Raw genomic sequence first — 18373 nt, forward strand, 5'->3', positions numbered from 1 at the left:
ATACGGCCCGCGGGCCATAGTTTGGCGACCTCTGGTATAGATGCATGCAATGTCAGCCAACCGCACAGCTTTGAGGTCCTTATAATGAGAAACAAAACACCCATCTTAAAATCTGTTGTGGGTTTCCCTCTGCTCTGGTGTGCAATACCGCAGCCGAGTGCCACAATACTGACCGCAATTTTGCACTTCTGAACCAGAGAGCTCTGTGTTTTCAGAGTGATAATGAAAGCAAAAATGCTGCAAAACTCCCACTCCCCGACAACTCTTATTAATGACAGGAAACAGTGCTGAAAAGAAGACGGAGGGGGGGGGGGGGAACAAGAAGGTCCCCATAACCTTTTAATTTGTTATTTTCACATGCAAAATTTAATTTGATGCTTAGATTTTTGCATTTTTTTTCTTGTTCACATATTTATTTATTTTTTTGGAGAAGATGTAAATAAGGACGAAACCAGTTCAAATCCCGACTCAGTGGTGAAGTCCATGGAGTGGAGTCCCGTTCTCAGGAGGTCCTCCTGAAGTCGGATTTGGCCACGGTGGTCCACGCCTTAGTTACCTCTAGATTGGACTATTGCAATGCACTCTACGTAGGGCTGCCCTTGAAGACAGCTCGGAAATTCCAATTGGTCCAATAATGTCATATTATTATTATTAGTATTATATTGCATTACATTATAATATTATAAATATTATATGTATATACAATACTAGCTGTGCCCTGCTACGCGTTGCTGTGGCCTATAGTAAATCTTTTCAAAGTACAGGTAGATATCTGGACTATTATGGAAGAGAGGTACCTACCTATTCCTTCCCCCTTTTTCTCCCCCTTTCTCTCCTTTCTTCCTTCTCTACCTCTTTCCTTCTTTTGCTCCTTGGTTTCATCCTTCTCTCTTTCTTTCCTTCATTCCCTCCCCCTTTCTTCCTTTGACTCCTTTCTTCCCTCCATGTTTCCTTCCTTCTTTCACTTTTTATTTTCTTTTCTCCCTCGTTCTTTACCTCTTTCCTGCCTTTCCTTCCTTTTATTTTTCTTTCCTTTCTACTTTCTCTTCTTCCTTCCTTCGGTACCTCTTTCTTTCCTGCCTTCCCTCCTTCCTTTCTTCCTTCTCAATGCTCACCAAACCCTTCTCGTGCTTTCTGTTGGGTCATGGGAGTCCTGTGTGCCACATTTGGTTTAATTCCGTCGTTGGTGGAGTTCAGAATGCTTTGATTATAGGTAAACTATAAGTCCCTGCAGCTACAACTCCCAAATGACATTATCATTTTTTTAGCGTCGGTGGGTGTGGGCAGGGGAGGAGGAGTGTAGGGGCGGGGCATCAGTGGGTGTGGGCGGGGCTTCCGCAGAGGGGGGTGGGAGGAGGAGGAGGAGTGTTTTGGCGTGAAGGTCCGTTGGCCAGCTGGCTATGTGCGCACGCCGGAGACTTGCGGGGCGCCATTGCGCATGCTCAGTTTTTTTGTCTATTTGTGAGTGTGTTGTTATGTTGTTTAGTATTTTGAATCAATTTGTGCATACCTTGTGGATTGAGGTATGTGCATGGGAATTTTGTTAAATTTTCGTCGGGGGGGGGTTGAGTTTTGCTGTCCTGTTGGACGCCCCTTACAGATTTATATATATAGATATTAGGCCTGTCGGTTTTGTTTCGTTAATTCGTTATTTCGTATTTAAATCGGGTTTTTTTGCATATCTGACGCGATATCAAAACATATTTTCAAACCCAGAAGGGTTTGAAAATATCGAAACAGCAGCCCCATTTTTTTTACGAGCTTCAGCTCGTCTCGTAAATGGAATGGCGGCTGCTGTGCTGACTTCAGTGCTGTGGTCATGTGCTGGTGCCTGGGAGCCAATCCGGCGCTCCCAAGCACCCCAGCAGTGAGTGCACCGTGGCAGGAGCCGATTGGATGGCGCGCGCGCGCTCACCCGCGCGCCATCCAATCGGCTCGGGCTCCTGCGCCCCCCTCCTCCTCCTCCTCCTCCTACCAGCTGTGTTGCAGGAAGTGCTAGGAGGAGGAGGAGGAGGAGGAGGAGGGCGCAGGAGCCCGAGCCGGATGGCGCGCGGGGCTAACAGCAGGAGCGGAGGCCGGTTGTAAAGGTGAGCGGAGCGCGCGCGCGCCATCTAATCGGCTCGGGCTCCTGCGCCCTCCTCCTCCTCCTCCTCCTCCTCCTAGCACTTCCTGCAACACAGCTGGGAGGAGGAGGAGGGCGCAGAAGCCGGAGCCGACTGGATGGCGGCCGCGCGCTCACCCGAGGAGGAGGAGGAGGGCGCAGGAGCCGGCAGAGCCGATTGGATGGCGCGGGAGGCCGGTTGTGTGAGTTTACTTTTCAGGGCTGTATGTATGACCAATCCAGAAGCATTCTCTCCTGACATTTTGCCCACATCTATGGCAGGCATCCTCAGAGGTCTGTTGGAAACTAGGCCTGTTTGATCAAGAAAAAATTTCGATATTTAAAATACTAGGCAAATGGAGTTTAAAAAATGTTTTGTAAATATTAACGAAATTTCGTAAATAACAAAACATTTTTTTGGAAAGTTTTGTAAATATTTTAAATATCGAAACAAAAAAACACCCCAATTACAAAACGATTTTAGAAACAAATTTTTTCTTGATCAAACAGGCCTAATAGATATTACAGTATATTACATTACATTACATTATATTACTAGCATAGCACAGGAGACATGGTGGAACTGTCCCCTGGCCTCCTCTCTCTTCACGTACTCGTTGATATTAGGAACAAGCACAACCATGGACTGAACTACAACAGTTAAACTGCTAGGCTATAGAACTTGCTGACCATGTTCTAGAACAGGGGTTCTCAAACTAAGGCCCGCGGGCCAGGTACGGCCCTCCAAGGTCATTTACCCGGCCCCCGCTCAGAGTCAACCTAAGTCTGAAATTACTTGAAAGCACACAACAACAACAACAACAACAACAACAACAACAACAATCCTATCTCATCAGCCAAAAGCCCCCGGTGGCACAGTGGGTTAAACCCCTGTGCCGGCAGGACTAAAAACTGACAGGTCGCAGGTTCGAATCCAGGGAGAGGCGGATGAGCTCCCTCTATCAGCTCCAGCTCCTCATACGGGGACATGAGAGAAGCCTCCCACAAGGATGATAAAGGTCACAGGTTCGAATCCGGGGAGACGTGGATGAGCTCCCTCTATCAGCTCCAGCTCCTCATACGGGGACATGAGAGAAGCCTCCCACAAGGATGATAAAAACATCAAAATCATCCTGGCGTCCCCTGGGCAACATCCTTGCAGACAGCCAATTCTCTCACACCAGAAGCAACTTGCAGTTTCTCAAGTTGCTCCTGACATGACAAAAAAGAAAAGAAAGCCAAAAGCAAGCCCACACTTCCCACTGAAATACTAATACGTATATATTTGTTAAAATTGTTCTTCATTTTAATTATTGTATTGTTTTTAAGTGTTTTTTTGCACTACAAATAAGATATGTGCAGTGTGCATAGGAATTCATTGATGTTTTTTTCAAATTATAATCCGGCCCTCCAACAGTTTAAGGGACTGTGACCTGGCCCTCTATTTAAAATGTTTGAAAACCCCTGTTCTAGAAGGTCAGCAGTTTGAATCTGCGGAGTGGGGTAAGCTCCCGCTGATAGCCCCAGCTTCTGCCAACCTAGCAGTTGGAAAGCATGCAAATGTGAGTAGATCAATAGGTACTACTTCGGTGGGAAGGAAATGGACCTCCATGTAGTCATGCTGGCCACATGACCTTGGAGGCATCTACGGACAACGCCAGCTCTTTGGTTTAGAAATGGAGATGAGCACCACCACCCCCAGTCGGACTCAACTAGACTTAATGTTGAGGGGAAACCTTTACTTTTAGATGGCCATCTGTCTGGAGGGATTTGATTGTGTTTTGCTGCATGCAGGAAAACACTTCTTCCAGCCTAGCAGTTTGAAAGCATGCAAATGTGAGTAGATCAATAGGTACCACTTTGGTGGGAAGGAAATGGACCTCCATGTAGTCATGCTGGCCACATGACCTTGGAGGCATCTACGGACAAAGCCGGCTCTTTGGCTGAGAAATGGAGATGAGCACCACCATCCCCAGTCGGACTCAACTAGACTTAATGTTGAGGGGAAACCTTTACCTTTAAATGGCCATCTGTCTGGAGGGCTTTGATTGTGTTTTCCTGCCTGCAGGAAAACACTTCTGCCAACCTAGCAGTTTGAAAGCATGCAAATGTGAGTAGATCAATAGGTACCACTTCGGTGGGAAGGAAATGGACCTCCATGTAGTCATGCTGGCCACATGACCTTGGAGGCATCTACGGACAAAGCCGGCTCTTTGGCTGAGAAATGGAGATGAGCACCACCATCCCCAGTCGGACTCAACTAGACTTAATGTTGAGGGGAAACCTTTACCTTTAAATGGCCATCTGTCTGGAGGGATTTGATTGTGTTTTCCTGCCTGCAGGAAAACACTTCTGCCAAACTAGCAGTTGGAAAGCATGCAAATGTGAGTAGATCAATAGGTACCACTTCGGTGGGAAGGAAATGGACCTCCATGTAGTCATGCTGGCCACATGACCTTGGAGGTATCTACGGACAATGCCAGCTCTTTGGTTTAGAAATGGAGATGAGCACCACCACCACCCCAGTCGGACTCAACTAGACTTAATGTTGAGGGGAAACCTTTACCTTTAAATGGCCATCTGTCGGGAGGGTTTTGATTGTGTTTTCCTGCCTGCAGAAGAGGGTCTTTTCAAACTCAATGATTCTATATAGAAGATATAGCTGAGGCTAGAAAAGTCTCAGAAGGACCTGAGAACAAAATAATAATAAATAATAGATTAATTAAATTATATTTGTATGTTGAGAGTGATTTGAGCTGCCGGGATGCCAGTTCGCCTATAGCTGGGACATCATGTCCCACAAAGGCCGCGTTGGGTGGCTTTGCAGAAAGGAATGTAGACCGAGATGGCGAGGGAAGGGGATATGCAGAGATCTGCTCTCAAGGTATTCTGTTGCATTCCTCCGAGGACAAAGAATCACCCCATGCTTCCTCGACGACGCACAAATGCATCACTTACTTTTTCTTTTTTGGTCTTTCCATTCCTTTCCACCTGGTTTTGACAGTATGGAGATCCCTGCAAACACTGGGACATTTTTAAGTTGAACACATAAACACTTAAAATAATGCATTAATGAGATGTATTTTTGGTCGAAAACGCAAGCTGGGTCCATTTGGTTGGGAACCCGGCCCAACGTTCCCATTAGCCGAAGTGATGGCAGATTCAGCCGGGATCCTGGCGGGAGGGACCCTTTTCGGGATCAAACAAACAGCTTTTCAAACAAAATCCAAGTGCAGGAAAATTGAAAAAAAATTCGCCCACCTCAATTGCTTTGGCTTCCATTCGGAGTTTCCGACGTTAATGAACCCCAAGCAAAATCTGTGAAGCCCCGAATGGCGATATTAAGGTCCCAACCCTGCTCCCCAAACTTTAGAACTGAACTCAGTTCCTCATCTTACATCAAAGGCTATCTATTAGGGCTGGGCGGTTTCGTTTCGTTAATTCGTAATTCGTTAATAATTCGTTAATTTTTTCAATTACAAAACGATAACGAACCATTCTGGAGCAATTATTAAAAAAAACGAATTTTCAAAAACGTTTTGTAAATGCTTCGTATTTCGATATTGTATTCGTTTCGTTATTGTTTTGAGGTCGTTTCGTTATTATTTCCGCATGTCTGGGCCAGTTTTATGGTTTAATTAGTGAAAAAAAATTATAATATCACACCAACAGTCAACAACAGAGGGAGAGGGAAGCTTCAGAAAGTTTTGGAGGTTTTTTAGCGTATTTCGCGGTCGCGTCCGCCATTAACGAATCGATTCGTTATTGTTTCGGAAATCGATTCGTTAATTTTTTTACCATTTACGAAATTTCGTAAATATCGAACTTTTTAAAAGGAAAATTTTGTAATTATTTTAAATATCGAAACAAAAAAAAACCCCAAATACAAATCGATTTTAGAAACAAATTTTTCCGTTGTTACCCAGGCCTACTATCTATATATATAAATTTGTTAGGGGCATCCAACGAGGAAACAAAACTCCACAACCCCCCAACGAAACTTAACCAAAATTCCCATGCCCATAACACAACCCACAAGGTACAAACATATCTACTCAAAATGAAAAACAACACAACAACACACTCACAAAACGGCAAAACAACAAAACTCCACAACCCCCCAACGAAACTTAACCAAAATTCCCATGCCCATAGCACAACCCACAAGGTACAAACATATCTACTCAAAATGAAAAACAACACAACAACACACTCACAAAACGGCAAAACAACAAAACTCCACAACCCCCCAACGAAACTTAACCAAAATTCCCATGCCCATAGCACAACCCACAAGGTACAAACATATCTACTCAAAATGAAAAACAACACAACAACACACTCACAAAACGGCAAAACAACAAAACTCCACAACCCCCCAACGAAACTTAACCAAAATTCCCATGCCCATAACACAACCCACAAGGTACAAACATATCTACTCAAAATGAAAAACAACACAACAACACACTCACAAAACGGCAAAACAACAAAACTCCACAACCCCCCAACGAAACTTAACCAAAATTCCCATGCCCATAACACAACCCACAAGGTACAAACATATCTACTCAAAATGAAAAACAACACAACAACACACTCACAAAACAGCAAAACAACAAAACTCAAAAATCCCCCAACGAAACTTAACCAAAATCCTATAGGCCACAGCAACGCGTGGCAGGGCACAGCTAGTGGTTTATAACTTTGTGATCATCAGAGTTGGGCCATCCAGTCCAACCCCCTATTAGTAATTTCGTTTCGTTAATTTCGTAATTCGTTATTAATTCGTATTTAAATTAGCTTACGATCGGATATTGAGCCATTCTGTGAGGAGTAATTAAGAATCGAAACAATTTTTCCAATTTTTGTAATTATTTCGTAATATAATATAATAATAATATATAATATATAATACAATATATTATAATAATATAATATACAATAATATAATATAATAATAATATAATAATAATTCAAGGTGCTGGTCTTGACCTATAAAACCCTGTACGGTTCCGGTCCAGCGTATCTGTCCGAACGTATCTCCCTCTACGTCCCACCACGGAATTTAAGATCATCTGAGGGGGCCCTGCTCTCGACTCCACCGCTTTCTCAAGCAAGGCTGGTGGGGACGAGGAGCAGGGCCTTCTCAGTGGTGGCCCCCCACCTGTGGAACTCACTCCCAGTGGATATCAGGGCATCGACATCACTCCTGTCCTTTAGGAGAAAGACAAAGACGTGGTTGTGGGACCAGGCCTTCGGGCAGTCTGCTAACTAGATAGGACAACCAGGCAATTAGGACCGGCAGGACTGATATATGTGGACTGATAAATGTGGAAGAAAACTCTGAACCATGAGATAGCGAACACTGACTGGCAAGAAGGAAGAAGTGGTTGTATCGGTTTGTATGAAATCTTACTGGTTTTATTGGTTTTAACGGTTTTAGATGCAATGTATTGTTGTTGTTGTTGTTTGCTAATTTGTTATTTTGTTTTATTGCTTATTATTGTGTATTATGTATGCTATGGGCATCGAATTGTGCCTTGGATGTGTAAGCCGCCCTGAGTCCCCTTTGGGGTGAGAAGGGCGGGGTAAAAGTAAACCAAATAAATAAATAAATAAATAATATAATAATATAATAATATAATATAATATAATATAATATGATATGATATGATATGATATAATAATATATAATATAATATATATATATATAATATACAATAATATAATATAATAATATTATAATAATATAATATAATATATAATAGGGCTGGGCGGTTTCGTTCGTTAATTTTGTAATTCGTTATTAATTCCTATTTAAATTAGCTTACGATCCGATATTGACCCATTTTGGAATAGTGTGAGGAGTAATTAAGAATCGATTTTTTTTTCCCATTTTTGTAATTATTTCATAATTATTTTTGTAATATAATATAATAATATATAATATATAATATATTATAATAATATAATAATACTATAATATAATAATATATAATATAATAATATATAATATTATAATATTATAATAATATAATAATATAATATATAATATATAATATAATATAATATATATAATATAATATAATAATATATAACATAATAATATTATTATAATATAATATAATATATAATAATATAATATAATATAGTTGTTGTTTGTTTTATCACACCAACAGTCAACAACAGAGGGAGAGGGAAGCATCAGAAGTTTCCCCTGTCCCATTTAGAGGTTTTTTTTTAGCATATTGTGTAATTGCGTCCGCCATTAATGAATCAGTTCTAAATTTACGAAATTTCGTAAATTTCGAACTTTTTAAAGAAAAAATTCGGAATTCTTTAAAAAAACGAAACGCAATGGACCCCCTAAAAACGAAATGAATTTAGAAACAAATTTTTCCGTGGTTACCCAGCCCTAGTAATAATAATAATAATAATAATAATAATAATAATAAGTAATAATAACTTGGGAAGTGTCCGACGTGTGACCCAATACAACAGCCAGCAGAGTGATCTTGTTTGCCGTGGACTCATATTGTTGTGTTTCTAATAATAATAATAATAATAATAATAATAATAATAATAATCTTCATTTATATTCCGCTTCTGGTCCTGACTCTGCACATAGAAGATGGCTTTGAAAGGCAGCAGATCACAGGAGCTGTCTTCATAGACCTGTCAGCAGCTTATGAGACTGTGAACCACTGCCTCCTCCGGAGAAAAATGTATAATATCACAAAGGACGACCACCTCACCTGCCTCATAGGAAACCTGCTACAAAACAGGAGCTTCTTTGTTGAGTTTCAGGGACAGAGAAGCAGATGGCGGAAATAGAAGAATGGCCTGCCTCAGGGGAGCGTGCTCGCTCCATCAATGTTCAGCATCTGCACAAATGACCAGCCACTGCCAGAAGGGACGGAGAGTTTCATCTATGCTGATGATCATGCCATTACTGCTCAAGCAGGGAGCTTTGAGATGGTTGAACAGAAGCTCTCCGAAGCTCTAGGTGCTCTTACTGCCTATTACAGGGAAAACCAGCTGATCCATAACCCATCTAAAACACAGACATGTGCTTTTCATCTCAAGAACAGACAAGCATCCCAAGCTCTGAGGATTATCACCTGGGAAGGAATCCCACTGGAGCATTGCAGTGTACCCAAATACCTGGGAGTCACTCTGGACCGTGCTCCGACCTACAAGAAGCACTGCCTGAACATCAAGCAAAAAGTGGGTGCTAAAAATAATATCATACAAAAGCTGACTGGCACAACCTGGGGATTCAGCAGCACAGTAGAAAAGCACAAGGGCAGATGTCTTCACTGTGTCTGGTTGTGATCCCCAGGTTGTGCTAGTCAGCTTTGTATGATATTATTTCTAGCACCCACTTTTTGCTTGACATTCAAGCAGTGTTTCTTGTAAGTCAGAAAAACAGTTCAGGGTAACTCCCAGGTATCTTGGTGCACCGCAGTGCTCCAGTGGGATTCTTTCCCAGGTCATCCCCAGAGTTCAAGATGCTTGTCTGTTCTTAAGGTGAAAAGTATATGTCTGCATTTTTGATGGATTAGGGATCAGCTGGTTTTCCCTGTAATTGGCAGTAAGAGTACTTAGAGCTTCGGAGAGCTTCTGTTCAACTATATCAAACCTCCCTGCTTGAACGGTGATAGCATGATCGTCAGCATAGATGAAACTCTCTGTCCCTTCTGGCAGTGGCTGGTCATTTGTGTAAATGTTGAACATGGATGAGGCAAGCACGCACCCCTGACGTAGGGCGTTCTTCTGTTTCGCCATCTGCTTCTTTGGCCCTGGAACTCAACAAAAAAGCTCCTGTCTTGTAGCAGATTTCCTATGAGGAGGAAGAAGATGAAGAATAATATTAAAGATTGACTCACAACTAAGCATCGTTCTGACGTCTCCGTTTATCTTTTAGGTTCCATACGTCTTCACAGTCTGTCCTTTCTCTTCTTGGCTCAATAACTAGTTCCTAAAGTGCATACCTTAGGAGGGAAGGTCTTCATAAGCATACTTATTTTGGGTATGGGTATGTTAGGGAATAGAGCCCCCAGTGGCGCAGTGGGTTAAAGCACTGAGCTGCTGAGCTTGTTGATCGAAAGGTCGCAGGTTCGATTCCGGGGAGCGGCGTGAGCTTCCGCTGTCAGCCCTAGCTTCTGCCAACCTAGCAGTTCGAAAACATGCAAATGTGAGTAGATCAATAGGTACTGCTCCGGCGGGAAGGTAACGGCGCTCCATGCAGTCATGCCGGCCACATGACCTTGGAGGTGTCTACAGACAACGCTGGCTCTTCGGCTTAGAAATGGAGATGAGCACCACACCCCAGAGTCAGACATGACTGGACTTAATGTCAAGGGACTACCTACATATGTTAGGGAATGCATACATTCAGGAGACAAAACTGCAGAAAGCATAAGGCAAAAACTAGGAGTACATCCCAAAACAAACAAGAATTTGTTTTAGAGACAAACTGATGGTAAAACTGAGCTGCATGGGCTTGCAAGCGAGTATCTGCGAAGGAGAAACAGGACAAATAGGAACTCATTTGGGCATACCTTGGTGGAGCCATCTTCCTTAGAATCACAGAATCAAAGAGTTGGAAGAGACCTCCTGGGCCATCCAGTCCAACCCCATTCTGCCAAGAAGCAGGAATATTGCATTCAAATCACCCCTGACAAATGGCCATCCAGCCTCTGCTTAAAAGCTTCCAAAGAAGGAGCCTCCACCACACTCCGGGGCAGAGAGTTCCACTGCTGAATGGCTCTCACAGTCAGGAAGTTCTTCCTAATGTTCAGATGGAATCTCCTCTCTTGTAGTTTGAAGCCATTGTTCCGCGTCCTAGTCTCCAAGGAAGCAGAAAACAAGCTTGCTCCCTCCTCCCTGTGGCTTCCTCTCACATATTTATGCATGGCTATCATATCTCCTCTCAGCCTTCTCTTCTCAGGCTAAACATGCCCAGTTCCCTAAGCCGCTCCTCATAGGGCTTGTTCTCCAGACCCTTGATCATTTTAGTCGCCCTCCTCTGGACACATTCCAGCTTGTCAATATCTCTCTTGAATTGTGGTGCCCAGAATTGGACACAATATTCCAGGTGTGGTCTAACCAAAGCAGAATAGAGCATGGGTAGCATTACTTCCTTAGATCTAGACACTATGCTCCTATTGATGCAGGCCAAAATCCCATTGGCTTTTTTTGCCGCCACATCACATTGTTGGCTCATGTTTAACTTGTTGTCCACGAGGACTCCAAGATCTTATTCACACGTACTGCTCTCGAGCCAGGCGTCACCCATTCTGTATCTTTGCATTTCATTTTTTCTGCCAAAGTGGAGTATCTTGCATTTGTCACTGTTGAACTTCATTTTCTTAGTTTTGGCCCATCTCTCTAATCTGTCAAGATCGTTTCGAATTCTGCTCCTGTCCTCCTTGTTTCTCCCCTATATACTTTCCTGGGATGCTGCCCTGTTTGTTGGGAAAAGCATATGTCTGTGTTTTAGATGGGTTAGGAATCAGCTGGTTTCCCCTGTAATAGGCAGTAAGAACTCCTAGAACTTCAGAGAGCTTCTGTTCAACTATTTCAATGCTCCCTGCTTGAGCGGTGATGGCACGATCATCAGCATAGATGAAACTCTCTGTCCCTTCTGGCAGTGGCTGGTCATTTGTGTAAATGTTGAACATGGATGGAGCAATCACGCTCCCCTGAGGCAGGCCGTTCTTCTGTTTCCGCCATCTGCTTCTTTGGCCCTGGAACTCGACAAAAAAGCTCCTGTTTTGTAGCAGGTTTCCTATGAGGTGGGTGAGGTGGTAATCCTTTGTGACACAGTGCAGATGCAGCCAAGCAAAGACAGGGTCCTTCCATACTAGGATGATAACCTCCCTTCCAAACTGTGTTCTTTACTGAGTAGCAATACAGTGATCGAACTGGGGATGTTGCATATGCTTTGAGACTTGCGGGAAGGTTTTGGTGTGAAAACCTTGGCTCCTTGCCTGTTGATAATATTCTCACGCGGCGTGTCACTTTTCCTGTGTGAAGAACCAACGCCGAAGTTTGCCCTCTCTTTGCTATGAGAGCTGAGAAGAAGGGACGGGAACGCACACCTCCAAAGGTCAATGCCTCCTTCTCTTTGTTTCCCTCACGCCTCGGGTTCGTGCCTTTGAAGATTTACAAGACCATCTGCAAGAAGAGTCGCTCGTTCGCTGAGATTCGGTTCTTTCGTTCAAGCAGAAGCCTACAGCTACAAACTACAACAATCCTGCAGTGTAGATGCACCCATAGGTTGACATGGGTGCATCTACACTGCAGGATTGTTGCAGTTTGATATCGTTTGAACCTTCTTGGCTCCGTGCAATGAGATCTTGGGAGGTGTTTAACTCGTAGAATCATCTATATAAATAAAAATGTAATGTTTGTTTGTGGGATTAACAGAACTCAAAAAGCACTCGACGAATTGACACCAAATTTGGACACGAGACACCTAACAACTCAATGTATGTCCTTCACTTAAAAATGATTTTGTCATTTGGGAGTTGTAGTTGCTGGGATTTATAGTTCGCCTACAATCAAAGAGCATTCTGAACCCCACAAGGATGGATCTTGGCACCAATACTCAATATGCCCAAATTTGAACACTGGTGAAGATTGGGAGAAATAGTATCTTGAGATTTGGGAGTTGTAGTTGCAGGGATTTATAGTTCGCCTACAATCAAAGAGCATTCTGAACTCCACCAATGATGGAATTGAACCCAACTTGGCACACAGTTCTCCCATGACCAACAGACAATACTGGAAGGGTTTGGTGGGCAGTGTCCTTTGGTTTTGGAGTTGTAGTTCACCTACATCCAGAGAGCACTGAGGACTCAAACAATGATGAATCTGTACCAATCTTGGAATGAATACTCAATGTGCCCAAATGTGAACACTGATGGAGTTTGGGGAAAATAGAATCTTGACATTAGGGAGTTGTAGTTGCTGGGATTTATAGTTCGCCTACAATCAAAAAGCATTCTGAACTCCACCAACGATGGAATTGAACCCAACTTGGCACACAGTTCTCCCATGACCAACAGACAATACTAGAAGGGTTTGGTGGCCAGTGTCCTTTGGTTTTGGAGTTGTAGTTCACCTACATCCAGAGAGCACTGAGGACTCAAACAATGATGAATCTGGACCAAACTTGGAATGAATACTCAATGTGCCCCAATGTGAACACTGGTGGAGTTTGGGGAAAATAGAATCTTGACATTAGGGAGTTGTAGTTGCTGGGATTTATAGTTCGCCTACAATCAAAAAGCATTCTGAACTCCACCAATGATGGAATTGAACCCAACTTGGCAAACGGTTCTCCCATGACCAACAGACAATACTGGAAGGGTTTGGTGGGCAGTGTCCTTTGGTTTTGGAGTTGTAGTTCACCTACATCCAGAGAGCACTGAGGACTCAAACAATGATGAATCTGGACCAAACTTGGAATGAATACTCAATGTGCCCCAATGTGAACACTGGTGGAGTTTGGGGAAAATAGAATCTTGACATTAGGGAGTTGTAGTTGCTGGGATTTATAGTTCGCCTACAATCAAAAAGCATTCTGAACTCCACCAATGATGGAATTGAACCCAACTTGGCAAACGGTTCTCCCATGACCAACAGACAATACTGGAAGGGTTTGGTGGGCAGTGTCCTTTGGTTTTGGAGTTGTAGTTCACCTACATTCAAAGAGCACTGTGGACTCAAACAATGATGGATCTGGACCAAACTTGGAATGAATACTCAATGTGCCCAAATGTGAACACTGGTGGAGTTTGGGGAAAATAGAATCTTGACATTAGGGAGTTGTAGTTGCTGGGATTTATAGTTCACCTACAATCACAGAGCAATCTGAATCCCATCAACGATAGAATTGGGCCAAACCTCCCACACAGAACCCCCATGTGGGCCACAGCAATGCATGGTAGGGGACGGCTAGTAGACTCATAGAATCATAGAGTTGGAAGAGACCTCATGGGCCATCCAGTCCAACCCCCTGCCAAGAAGCAAGAAAACTGCATTCAAAGCACCCCCGACAGATGGCCATCCAGCCTCTGTTTAAAAACTTCCAAAGAAGGAGCCTCCACCGCACTCCGGGGCAGAGAGTTCCACTGCTGAACGTCTCTCACAGTCCTGAGTCTTTGGTTCAGAAGGCCAACGACCCAGGAAAACCCACTCCCAGAATTCCACCACCATTAAAGTTGTGTCAAATTGCATGAATTCTACAATATGGATGCACCCTTTAATGAAATGCAGGTTCCTGAACAATGTGACTAGGGAGATATAGAGGAATATAAATAAAGTGTATTATTATTATTATTATTATTATTATTATTATTATTATTATTATTGGTATGTGTACCAAATTCGGCCTCGATTCATCGTTGGTGGGATTCAAGTGGCTCTCCAGATGTGGATGGACTCAGGGGCGGCTCAACCCATATGCAAAGTAAGCCTTTGCAGTATAGTTGATTTTGCCCAGGGGCATTCTTGAGGTGCTCTTGGGGGAGAATAGACCTCGACATATGCAAGTTGTAGTTACTGGGATGTATAGTTCACCTACAATCAAAGAGCATTCTGAACTCCACCAATGATGGAATTGAACCAAATATGGCACACAGAACTCCCACGACAAACAGAAAATATATATCAGTGATTGGTTGTGGTGGGGGGGGGGGGGCAAAATACTGTTTGCTTACCGTTGAAAATTACCTAGGGCCGCCTCTGGATGGACTATAACTCACATCATCCTTGGTAAATCCCCCTCTCACACACATTCCACCAATGTTTAAAGTGGGTCACAATGGATCAGTGTGCCAAGTTTGGTCTGCATCCATTGTCGTTGGAATCCCTGTGGCTTTCTGTATAGAGCACCTAAATCTTCAGAAAGCTTCTGTTCAACTATTTCAAAGTTCCCTGCTTGAACGGTAATGGCACTGTGCTGTCACGCGCTGGGCCTGTGAAAGAGTCTGTAGACAGGGCGTGTTTTCTGCCTAATGGGACGCCGGGGGTGCCTCGGCTGACAGGCCTTTTGGATTTCCCCACACAAAGTTTTTTTAAAGACTTAGAAAGTTCAACAAAGTTTTTATTGTTGCTTAAATCTTCAATAAATCAAACAAATACTTCAAGGAATCAACCGGTGGCTTGCTTAAATCTTGTCCACAAGGGACAGGCAACTTTCTTCATAAACTGTTTCTTCCTTCTACAAGGGAAATCCTTGACCACCTCCTAGGGCAATCTGACTTAAGCTCTGCTGGTGTGGGCCCCTACACCCGGTCCAAGTTGCATTATGGCTGCCATGAGTGGTCCTTACCAAACAGAGTCCTTTTGTAGATTTCCAAGAGGAAAGAAGGCTTTCAATTCCCAGCGAAGGCTGGCTGTAGAGTTGTGGAACTAAATTCCCCAACAAAGGCTTTGCTGTAGTTCTCTGTAGAGATGTGGGACTGGATCCCCCCAGCAAAGCTGTAAAAGACGAAGCTTTCTACAGGTGTAACTGATTCACGTCCTGTATGAAAGGCTTCTCTGTGTGCAGAGGCGGCCCTAGGTAATTTTCAAACGTAAGCAAACAGTATTTTGGCGCCCCCCCCCCCCCCCCCCCAACCAATCACTGATATATATTTTCTGTTCACCGTGGGAGTTCTGTGTGCCATATTTGGTTCAATTCCATCATTGGTGGAGTTCAGAATGGCCTGTGATTGTAGGTGAACTATACATCCCAGTAACTACACTTGCCGCATTTGCTCCCTTGCCTGGCCCGCTTTGGGTCCGGAGGCGTGCCTGAAGACCCTGGCGTGTGCACCAAAAGTCACCTCTTCTCCTGACTTTCTCCTCAGCCATTGGGACCAAGAGAGAGAGAGAGAGAGAGAGAGGTGGAGATGCCCACCTTTCCTGAAGATAGGCGCAAAAACAAAGGAGGGAGGTGGAGGTGGGAGATACCTCCAGCCAGAGGGTCTCTCTCTCTCTCTCTCTCTCTCTCTCTCTCTCTCTCTCTCTCCCTCTTGGTCCCAATGGCTGAAGAGAAAATCAGGAGAAGAGGCGACTTTTGGTGCGCACGCTGGGGTCCTCAGACACACCTCCGGACCTGAAGCGGGCCAGACGTGGTGGCTCCGTCCCTTGGCCCACGCACGGATTGGGGAGAGGAGAGGAGGCAGGTGGAACGCCGGGGGATCAGGAAAGGGAGCCTGTCATGGGGAAGGGATCGAACGCAGAGAACGACTGAGCGCCGGCTCTGGTCGCGCACCCGGTGGCCGGGTGGAGCAGGAATGAGAGGGGCTAGGCGAGGCTCAAGGGCTCAGCCCCTTTGGGAAGAGGATCGCCCAGCAGCGACGCAAGAAAGCTGAGGCTCCTTCCGGACTGCTAGGGCTGTTGTGAGCTGAGGGAGCACTCCTCAAGTGGCAGTCGAGGGACATTTACAGAGGCGCCTCTGTGCCCCTGGCAAAAAAAAGTGTTCTGCAACCGCTTACTTCGCATAATGGACGAGCCGCCCCTGTCTGTGTGAACTGAACTAGAGGTCCCTTTTTCCCTCCTTAACCCAGAAAAAGGAACAGAACTAAAGAACATAATGATAATTGATGGGTCATTGGCCCTATGATTGCAAACCAAGGGAAGCCACCTTATTGCAAAATGCACGGAACTTTGGAATACATGCAAACACTCAATAGAAAGGAAAAGAAGTTGGAGCTTCTGGTACAGCCGTACTAGCACAGGCACGATCGTCAGCATAGATTAAACTCTCTGTCCCTCCTGGCAGTGGCTGGTCATTTGTGTAAATGTTGAATATTGGCACAAGCATGCTTCTCTCAGGCATGCTGCTCTGACGCTGGAACTCAACAAAAAAGCTCCTGTTTTGTAGCAGATTTCCAATGAAGCGGGCAAGGTGGTAATCCTTTGTGATATTATACATTTTTCTCAGTGTAGACTCATACAATGCAGACTGAACTGTATTGAACTGGATTATGTGGGTCTACAGCGGTCCCATCTACATTGCCATATAATGCAGTTCAACCTGTATTATAATGAGACCTCACTACCTCTGAGAAGGCTTGCCATAGATGCAGGCGAAACGTCAGGAGAAATGCCTCTAGAACATGGCCATACAGCCCGAAAAAAACCACAAGAACCTAGTGATTCCAGCCATGAAAGCCTTCGACATACATTGTATTATAATGGCAGTGTAGATAGGGCTTCTACATGGCTAATGGTTGGACTGAATGGCCTTTGGGGTCCCTTCTATGGTACCAAGTAGCCAATTTCATGGTACAGGTCCTTCATCCACCTGAGATTGCATTCCGTCCTTCTCTACCTTTGAATGCTTGCAGTTCTCCTTCTTCTACTGAAACCTCTCCTCTTGTCTTCTTCTCTTTCAGGCCAGCGATGACCTGGGCACTGAGAAATTCTGCGTCGATGCCAACCAGTCCGGAAATGGGAATTGGTTAAAGTACATCCGGATGGCCTGCTCCAGCGAGGAACAAAATGTGGCTGTGTGCCCCACGAACGACCAGGTACTTTGTCCCGCTCTTCTCACTCTGTATTAGGAGATCTTCTATGATGACACAATATGATTACACTATGTAACATGATTTTTGTTCCTAGGTTATAAATGTCATTTTCTAAATGGAAAAAAAGTTGATTAAACTGCAAAAACTTTGTTTCTGTGGGTGGGACATCCTGCAGCACATTTTGCTCTAGTTTTCATTCTTCTCGCGCAATGGGGAGAGGGGCTTTTGCGCATGATTGTAGGGGAACTATAAGTCCCAGCAACTACAACTCCCAAATGACAAAATCATTTTTTTGTTTTTTTTAGTGAAGGACATACATTGGGTTGTTAGGTGTCTTGTGTCCAAATTTGGTGACAATTCGTCCAGGGGATGGCTAGTGTACACATATAAACACACAAATACACAAATATACACACATACACATATATATGCAAACACACATATATACACACACAAAACACATATACACGGACTGGTCCTCAGCAACGCATGGCAGGGGATGGCTAGTAGCAATAATATTAATGCACAAATATTTGAATGCATTTTGGGCACATATAAGACGACAAGAAATCCCAATTTTGCATTTGCAACATTTGGGATAGAATCGCTCTTTTGAAGGGAGAAAAAAGAGAAGGAATGCAAGGATATCATTTGCATTGGCTTCCATAAATTCGTTGGCAAGCGAGCCTGAAATGTGATTTATGGTATAAGTGACCATTGCTGTTTAAGATTCAATTAC

The 18373-nt window shown here is 43.8% G+C and overlaps 1 protein-coding gene across 3 annotated transcripts in view; it reads left to right on the plus strand.

The window, feature by feature from the left end:
- PRDM16 (PR/SET domain 16) overlaps positions 1-18373 on the plus strand; it is a 637493-nt gene that overhangs the window by 509820 nt on the left and 109300 nt on the right. For all 3 annotated transcript variants that reach the window (XM_067472770.1, XM_067472771.1, XM_067472773.1), the window contains exon 4: positions 17503-17637. In XM_067472770.1, the coding sequence (XP_067328871.1) occupies positions 17503-17637 (135 nt within the window). The remainder of the gene's footprint in view (positions 1-17502; positions 17638-18373) is intronic.

The sequence above is a fragment of the Anolis sagrei genome, chromosome 13 (assembly GCF_037176765.1).
Source record: "Anolis sagrei isolate rAnoSag1 chromosome 13, rAnoSag1.mat, whole genome shotgun sequence".
NCBI classification, from domain to species: Eukaryota; Metazoa; Chordata; class Lepidosauria; order Squamata; family Dactyloidae; genus Anolis; species Anolis sagrei.